The 9,448-nt window shown below is 40.7% G+C and overlaps 1 protein-coding gene across 1 annotated transcript; it reads left to right on the forward strand.

The window, feature by feature from the left end:
- Nucleotides 1-1,524: 1,524 nt before the first annotated feature.
- LOC6593877 lies at nucleotides 1,525-2,562 on the forward strand. Its single transcript, XM_026987796.1, has 2 exons — nucleotides 1,525-2,150; nucleotides 2,237-2,562. Exons 1-2 carry the CDS (start codon nucleotides 1,572-1,574, stop codon nucleotides 2,336-2,338), a joined length of 681 nt encoding a protein of 226 aa, XP_026843597.1. The 5' UTR covers nucleotides 1,525-1,571; the 3' UTR covers nucleotides 2,339-2,562.
- The last annotated feature ends 6,886 nt before the right edge of the window (nucleotides 2,563-9,448 follow it).

Below are 9,448 nucleotides of genomic sequence, written 5' to 3' on the forward strand. Positions count from 1 at the left end.
TTATGTTATGTTTTGGGATATAACGCGAATATACTAATTACTAAGAACAGATATTTGGAAATATTTTCACTTATGTTTTACGAGTGTAATGGAGAACCATTTATTACGCTTCTCTAAATTTCATCACCCTTCCAAAATTGGAGCTTTATCCCTTGATCTAGAGACAATTAATGGTGATCCTTTGAGAAGTCACCCACTAATTGGACATATGGAATTGCGGTCGCCTGGTGACATCAAAAACCAACAGGTTGTCGCAGCAACTATCGTATCACATATTATAACCTCTCAAAAATGGTGGATGATGCACAGTTCTAGATAATTACATAATCAGGAATGTTAAAAAAAAGGTTATTGTCCGCCAGAGAGGGTCGGATCTGCAGCTGATGATGGGAAGGCATTTGATGGGTTTGTAGTTTGGGGTGACATTTTGTGGTTAAGCAATTTCGCCCTTGCCACGGGTGGAGCGGGATGGAGTGGGATGGAGCGGTGTGGGTGGCATCGTCCATCGCCCGGCAACGAACGCATAATTTATAATTGTCAAAGGAATTGCCAGGGATCGGGGCCGCTGGGGGATGGGTCGCGCGTCAGCGCTGATTTATGGAATTTAATAAATTTCCACAGATTTTAATCGCTTGTAATTATACGAAAAAGAAGGACAGAACAGCAACAAAAAAGGTGCAGCAGCAGCAAAAAAACGGACACAGTACAGAGACAGAGACACTTCGCAAATTTCAATTAAAATTAAGAACGAAATCAGCGACAGGTAATGTCCACGTTTCTCCCTTATTTGATTGGTTTTTCCACCATTCAATGGCAGTGTGTGTGTGTGTGTGCTACCAATTCAATTTCCCAGCCAAACGATTTCCTTTTATTTTTATTTCATTGTGTATTTTTTCCTGGACTCTGGACTCCCCGCTCTCCCCGATCTCCCGGTACTTGCGATTGTATTATAAAGCCTCTCATATTCTTACCAGCAGCAGTCACAGATTGATTTTGCTCTCCTCTGTCCTCTCCTTCCTATCATCTTTTTGTTGTGTGTGTATTTCCTTGGAGACAAACTGGCCCGCCCACAGGACTTGCGTTTTTCATCCAAACTTCAAAGAACTTTCGGCTGCCGCTGAGCCTCGAGTGTCCTTGCCGTGTGTGGTCCTCGGCTTATGCTTCTTTTTTTCCATTTATGTTGCGTTTTTCTGGCTTCGGTTCTGGGATTCAATTTTTCTTGTTTCGGCTCAGTCGGCCTCAATTTGATTTCCAAAAAAAATGGCAAAAGAAGATGAAGAATCGAGCGGTCTTGAGGTGTGGCACAGTCGGCACTTTTGTGGTTTCTGGGGGAAGGACTTCTGAGTGATGGCGATGCTGGAAGGTCAAGGGGATGGAAGCTTCTACGAGAGATCTTTTGAAGGGTATGGCATTGAAATTTCTGTAGCATCTTTCATGACTCGATTATAAACTCCGAAAATACAAATTCATTCATATATGTAATCATCAAAATTGTGTGTTTTTTTCCGAGAGTTTTACCGAGAAAATCAACTGCTGAAAGTCAACCAATATCAATCAATTAATCGCTCATCATGGCCGAACGAGTTGGAGGACCCTTGAACTTGTACATGTTTGTGTTGCACACTGGCCTGCTGATGTCATTCTTTATTATGAGCGGCATTATGCAATGGATGCTCCTTTGCATATACATGAAGCATGGACATATCGTGTACACGATGATTTTATTCTTCGCCGCTCTGTTGCTGCTCACCTGCATACACTTTAGCGAGTTCCTCAAGTACGGCAAGCCATGGAACTACATCGCCATTCTCAGTTGCTACGAACTATTGACCCTGGGAGTCACTAGCTTCATTGTGGACAGTAGCGCTGGCGCCGCGATAGGTGTCATTATGGGTGCAATTTTAGTCTGGAGTGCAATTCTGGCGGGATGCTATGCCATCATTCGTTTTGTCAAGTATCCCAATCCCTACATATTGGGCGGCGCTGGCGTTGTGGGTCTGATGATCTCCATTACCATGGTGGCCGTCGATCAGGTCCTGGATTCCAGGGTTTGCGGGGAAATAGCCCTGTTCATTGTGTTGCTAAGTGTTATCACCATGCTGGTCTCCCATGTGCTGATGACCTACGACAGCAGAGACGTACTCACGAAGGTGGATACCCTGCTGGTGGCCTTTGTGCTCTACCTTAATTATGTGATAATTATGGTGATCATATTCATTTTCGTCATTCGCAACAGGCGCTACAAATACGTGGAATGTACTACAGAAGTCACTGTGAAGCGCGCAATCGAGGCTACAGAGGCGGTAACATATTTCTACAAACCTGCATGGGAAATTGATTGACGTGTTGGAATGCTGCAACGCCCACCTACCCACCCATCGTTCAACAATGATGCCGTGGAGATTCTCTTTATTTGGTACAGCACATGAATCATCATCTAGCCTCAATCACGTCCCTGACTCATAATACCTACGTGACTTGCGATCTGAGTTCGATTTCTGTTTGTGGAAGTCCCCCATATTTTTGACAGATAATATACGTACTTGGTTTCATAAACCTTTCAATAAATTAAGTTTGTGTTATTATTTGTATTACTCAAGGATTGTCAATTGAGATATACATATTATAAGGAATACCTCTGATCTAAACTATTATTATATATCTTGTATATATATCTATTTTATATCTAGATCTAGTTCAAAACCAACGAAAGCTTGTGTTAAATTTTGAAAATAAAAAGCTAACATTTTTAAAGACTTTAAAGGACTGGTAATAAAAACAAATGATGCTTTCTGGTCACACTGGTCAGCCATAAATTAAACTAGAAAAATATTTGCCAATTGGAATTGCACAGGAAGGACGCAGAATGCCCCCCACCGCCCCACACACAAACAGAAAGCTGATATGGCTGTAGTCGGGGGTCAGGAGAGTCGCAAGAGGAAGAGATGCCATGCCGGCAATTGAAATTGTCGTCATTTCTGTTGTTATTGCTAGGTTTTTTGGTTCGCAGCAGCGGATGCAATTCCTACAAAATGATAATTTATGATAATGATGCTTCCGTTATGGGGCGCACAAAACTGGACACACAGGACACGAGGACATTGAGAGACATTGGATTGTGGCATGCAGCATAAAAATCACCGAGCCAGAGGGGCGATACTGTGTGGGGGGCTATGGCGAAAAATTTGCCCGTTTTCATTCATTTTACGGGGTCTGGCCTCGCATATTTATTGATAATTTCCGTGAATTTTGCAGCAGTCAAGCGAAAGCGGAAGCTGTGCCATTTGCTGCACGCCTGCCCAAAAAAGGACAATAGTTGCGCCATGCAGCGGACTGTCTGGAGTGCCTAGAGTGTGGGCCATGATGGGTTACGAGGCTGCGACAGTGCCAGGCCCAAATCAAAGTGTGTGCCTATCGATTGTCTAAGCGTTTGTCTAAGCAGACTGTCTCCCTCAACAATTGTTTCGACTGCCTGCCTCTGAGTATTTATGGGTTACGCTCGGGCAACAATGGGCCCGTCACGTCCATTGTCTCTGATTATCAATAAACATTAGCCAGACAAAAGGATGACTCTCGCCATTGGGCGAGCAATTCTAATGACCTTGAAAATTAGTTCCTGCACCCATCTAGGATCCAGCCTCCCTCTATCCCCTCGTACTCATAAGCCCACAAAAATCGTTAATTATTGTTTATTATTTATCGTTGATTGCATATTAATTGTTTTCGCTTTATGACAAAAATTGCATTTTAATTTGAAATTGCCAGCATATGGATGTCGGCCGTCGGAGGTCAGACACGTTAACATATGCTGGGTCTCAGCTCATTGCCGATGCACTGCATCCGCTTCTGGTCAAATGGCAGGAAGATGCATTAAGGCCACAAATAGTGTGGGACAAACCGACAGGAAGGACACCGTGACAGCAGCCAGACCAAAGAGCGGCTATAATGAGCCGGGAATCATTTGAATTATTATCGGAACTTTAATCATGATGGAATTATATTATATTATTTACTACGTGAATGGATGTGCTAGTGGCGGATGGGTTTTAAAGCGGAATCTGTTTAAGTTATTGATAATTGTTACGGCAGAAAACGCAGTGGCAGCCCTAAATATCTCTTCGCCTAACAGCACAGACATACGACTCGGTATATAGCTGGATATATAGCTGGGATCGGAAACGCTTCCTACCCTACTGGGTGTTACACAGCTACACATCCACAAAAATTCTAATATACCCCTATACTCTTTGAGTATCGGGTGTATCGCTCATCCGAAAGTGTTGATTGGTGCTATGGATAAAGATTCAAATGTTATGTGTTGCACATCAGGAAAAGTGCAACTGCAAGAAATTTTAACAGCTAGTATAAGTATTCGGTTGATTCGTCTGCCATGTGCTGCATCACTACCAGTTTTTTGCCTTCAATTTAAACTATTTGAGAAGCCTTGGTTTGATGATAGTTTACACGATAGGCAGGACAGGGTTGAAATATTCTTTTTTAACATTCTAAAATCATAAGGATCCATCGAAGACCAATATTTAAAGAAAAGAATAGGTCTATTTGTCTAGGTAATAGTCGTATAACTCCTTGAAATTTTCTCTTCAGATATATAATATTAACGTTATCCATTAATATTTATTATAATCGTGCAGCTATAGTTCCGTGGCTTCCATATTCCCCGTTTAATCTATTTGTTATCCCAGAAGCATACCCTTGTCAGACGAGAAATACCCATTACAATTATGAATTTATCATCATTCATTTATGCCATTCTTCCTACAGAAGAGAGCAGCCAACTTTTGGGCTATCAAAGCACGAGGGCAAATTTGTTCAGCTGCATTGAGCTCAGCTACTCATTTGCAAGAATTTAAAGTGCACTTGCCAGTTGCATGTGGAATGGATATGGAAATAGTTTTCCCTTATCTGGCCGGGGGTTTGGATTCGGGCTGGCAGCAAATGGAGCCAAAAGTTATAGACGAACAGGCAAATGCAGGAGACTTCCATTTCCTCCATCTCTGGGAAGTAGTTCCATCAGCGACTCCAAAAGAGGCAACAAAAAAAGGACCAACTTTCGTTGGGCATAATGCGAGAGTCCCACAGGGAGAGAGAAGTGTTTGGCATAAAGTTATGCGCCAGCCAAACAACAATAAAATAATATAATTTTTTTGTTTGCAAAACTCTCAATTGGAGGATAGGATGAATTTTTTTTTTTCTTGTTTTGGGGCGAATACGTGTTGCAGGCGAAGCCTTGCGTCCTTCTTTTTTTTTGGGGCAATTCGCGACTTGCGTTCGACGCTTGGTCATAAACTTTTGAAGGAATATCGAAAGTTTCTTCCTGGCATCGCGCTCTCGGCTCGGCAAAAGCTTGGGAGCTGCGCGAGAGACACACAAAGGCTACAAAACTTATAACGAGAAAACTTTGGCACTTGGCAAATGCGCGATAAAGAAACAAACAGAACAGAACAGAACGGAACAAAATAGAACTGAGAAGCATACATATATATCTGGAAGGGAGAGGAGATGAGACGCGCTGAGATGAGCTGGAGCCGCGGGGAGGCGGCGGTCGGCGAAAACTAGAAGAAGATGCCTCGCAGTTGATACGAGGCAGAGGTAAACTGGCTAAAAACAAAATGGAAGCTGATAAAACTGTCTTTGGCGATGGCGAATTATGGTTGAACTACGATTACAAGGAGCTCATAAGGGTCTCCAGAAAAACTACTCTCCCATCAATTTTATTTTAATTAAAATTAGTGGAAAATTAAATTAAGGTAATGATAAATAAATATAATAAAATAAAATGAAAACAATCAAATTAATGCTTGTTGGTTGTAAAAAGAGTATGATTTCTCTGGAGAAAATATGTTTAAGTTATGTTATACATAAAAGGAGCTCGAATTTGTTACATTGATTACATTAAAACATAAAAAATCTAGGATTCAAGCACCACAAAATAAAGATAAATATACATATAAACAATAAAATAATACTTGTTATTTTTAAGAACAGATTTAATTTGTACTTATTTGATAATTTATATGAATTATTTACATGAATAGAATTAGGTTTACAAAATCTAAATCCACTTAAAAAAAGCCATCTCGACCTGGTTCTTCGAACCAAATCCATGTACATATAATAATATATTTTATTTAAAATTAAAATCCTTTGGAGAAAAGTTCTTTATTTAGTTTTTTATGCTGCTACTTTTGTATAGAAACGTTTAGCATATTTAAGAGTATGTTACAAATAAAAACAGCCGAATGCAAATAGAATTTATTTACAATCTAAAGAAATTTATACCAACAAAATGAGCAACACGTCAGCATGTAAGTGTCCCATGGCAATTCGGTTATACCCATGACAGGATATAGGAAACAGCATATAGCAGAGCCAGCGATTGGATAAAAACTTGCTCAACCTCAGCCCACAGAGCATCGGGGTTCGAGGCTGGGACAGGGGGTTCGGGATTGGGTTGGATGGCTGGCGAAATATAAAACTTCGGCAAAAGCAAAATTGTTCCCTGACAATGGAAAAGCAGAGGGAAAACTCAAGAAAACTCATTCGCGCGCATTTCAACTAACTAGCAGAGTGGGAGGGTTGGGGTGTGGTGAGGGGGGTTGCCAGTAAGGAAAAACTGGCAAAAATTATTATTTACGCACGGATGGTGTCATCTAATTATGAATTCATTTTCATTTTGTATACTCGCAGCATACTGAAGCAACAACAACGGTTCCCTGGGTTTCCTTGGGCTTCCTTGGGCTTCTTTTTTGGTTCTGGGGCCGGCTAAGAAATTAACAAAATGCGACCGCACTCGGACAATACACCTGCAGCAGCAGTGCCGTTGCAGGCATCCTGATCGTCATTCCCCACATTATTGCGATGCTGGTGGCACTGGGGACTGCCTGCTTTTAATGCAATATATTTTCCAAGAGATTTTCCAGGCACCCGCGACGATAAAAAGTTTCGCTGCACGCAGCATTTTTACTACGCGAGTATTTTGCATTCTGCAGCTCTGCTGCATTTTGGCTTAGACCAAAAGCCAGGCCAAAAGAAAATTTCATGCTCTTTGAAAACTTGTTAAAGTATGATAACCACAATGCAGGCCAGCACTACCCCCACTCCTCCATCTCCCTTCACCTACTTCCCCTAGAGTTCGCCGCAAATAATAATAAGCAAGTTGGATGCCATTCCAGAGACCGGGACTCGTTAACTTGCCTCCCAAAAGTTAAGAAATGCATAAAATTTGTTAACAAGCTAAAAAATAATGCAGGGGAAAAAATAGAATGCCTTGTTCATACCTATACCGGGGATGGGGTGGGAATGGGGGTAGGCTGCCCCACAAGGCAGCCATTTTCTTAGCGGATATAACTAACAAGCGCGAAATTTTCTTTCTGATGCCCTTTTTTTGGCCATAACTATTTTGCTAGGAACCTGGAATTATACCATATTCGTTGCAAGAAAAATAATCATAAAATATTGAATTTAATTTTTGTTTTTGAATTTTTAAATAAAAGATACGGAATAACTCTTAATCACTATCTGATCATAATGGGTCGAATATATTTTTGATGTTTTTCTTTTCCTTCCTTTCCATTTTTATTTACAAAATTGCAGAAAGATTTTTATTTTTATTTATTTGTTTGAGTTTCTATAAGAGCTGGAAATCAGATATTAGTTATTTTTTCATAATTTCTGACCCAAAAACTATAGTTCTAACAATCTCTGCTTAAAACTAATTGAATTCGTATGTCGATCTGCAAAAAGATTTCATATTTCTTTCCATATAGAAATCTCCGACAAATTGGAACTGAAGATTGAATGTTTATAACATTTGAAAGAGCATTCCCAGTGGGTTCTTATCTCTGAAAATATTTTTGCTTCTTATTAATGTTCGCATTTGGGGGGTGGATGTGTATTGTTTGGGCCAAGAATGCATCAAGATTTGTGTTAAACTATGTTAAATGGTAATTTCAATGCAAAGTTTCGCTAATGAGAACTAGAAAACACTGCAAAATAATGATGTTCTTCTGTAGAAAGTTGTAGCCTAACAATCGTTAAGAGTGTGGCACTAAGTACTACCAAAAAATATATTCACATTCTCCCAAAACCTTGGCTGCTGTCGTCATATATTTTTAAATTGCATTTCAATTGGTTTTGTTTCGGTGGGTTTTGGTTTTTTCTTTTTTTTTGCTCTTTCCTTTCCGCTTTTATGGCAGTTGGCATATTTTTGCGGTTTCAGTTTTTTTCCTGCCACTTATTTGACCGCTAATTACATTTTAATGTAAATTAATGAATCCGTGCACTTAACTTGGCCACATTGTCCCTCTCTGTCTGGCTCTCTTTCTCTCTCTCTCTCTCTGTCACTCACACACTCTGTCTGGGGTCTCACAGCCTGTCAACTTGTCTGGCCGCCATCCTCCGCGCCAACACTCTGACTCATTGAGTTCCATGGAACCACAGCCACGTCCACAACATCAAGAAGTTGCCTCATTAGCCAGTCGCGTTGAAAGCCAGAAATCGGAGATTTTTCGGTTTCTTTTTTGGCCTGAACATTTTGATAAATGATTGAAATAAATGATGTTGGCTTTGGCTTTATGGCTTTATGGCCGAAATTAACAGAAACTCGAGAGTCTGTGACGTGAGGTTTTTGGCTTTCACGCAAATGGAGATCATCAGGGATCAAATTTGAAGGCAGATCATGGGATGATGGGATGTAAATCTAAGGAAAGATCAAGAAAATTAGATACTTAGTTTCTTTTTTCGATATTTCATTGGACTTCTCATGGGTTTAAGGAATCCAAAGGAATTGGGAAACATCTCTCTATTATATGATAAAAAAGTTTCAGCTAGCGGTGGTATTCTGAATCTCGGGGATAGCTGAAAATAATATAGAAGAGAGGGCGTCAACCACAGTATAAGTTAAGCATCTTAGCGTCCTCCCATCCATCATCTTAAAACACTCTAAGCTGCATCCATGCTTGAAAATTAGCCAAAACATGGACTGACTCTGACTCTACCCCAACCTGAAGAATTTCCAGCTCTTTAAACATCGCACCCACTCAACGCCACCATCGTCTCGGCTCGGCTCGGCTAATTTTGCAACACATTTTGATAAGCTGGAAGCTTCCTTTCCTCTTTTTTCCCCCTATATACTGTTTCCATATTAAAAATATTGTTTGCCTTTGCTCCAGCCCCAACTAAGGGATGTTGCATTATAATATATGAACACTCTCACGGCACACCTATTACTATACTCGTGTATGTGTGCGCCATTATGGAGGATGCGACGCCTGTTTTGTGTTTTTGCTTCACATGTGTGAAATTGCATGTAGGTACAGGAGGCGCAGGTGTGTGCCGTGTGGCGTATGGCGTGTGGCAAGGAGAATGATGCATTAGACACATCATAATTAAACGCGGCATGGCGCTCATCATCGTCACCCATCTCTCC

This window comes from Drosophila persimilis, unplaced genomic scaffold, assembly GCF_003286085.1.
Source record: "Drosophila persimilis strain 14011-0111.01,24,50 unplaced genomic scaffold, DperRS2 tig00000124-arrow-pilon, whole genome shotgun sequence".
Classification (NCBI taxonomy): domain Eukaryota; kingdom Metazoa; phylum Arthropoda; class Insecta; order Diptera; family Drosophilidae; genus Drosophila; species Drosophila persimilis.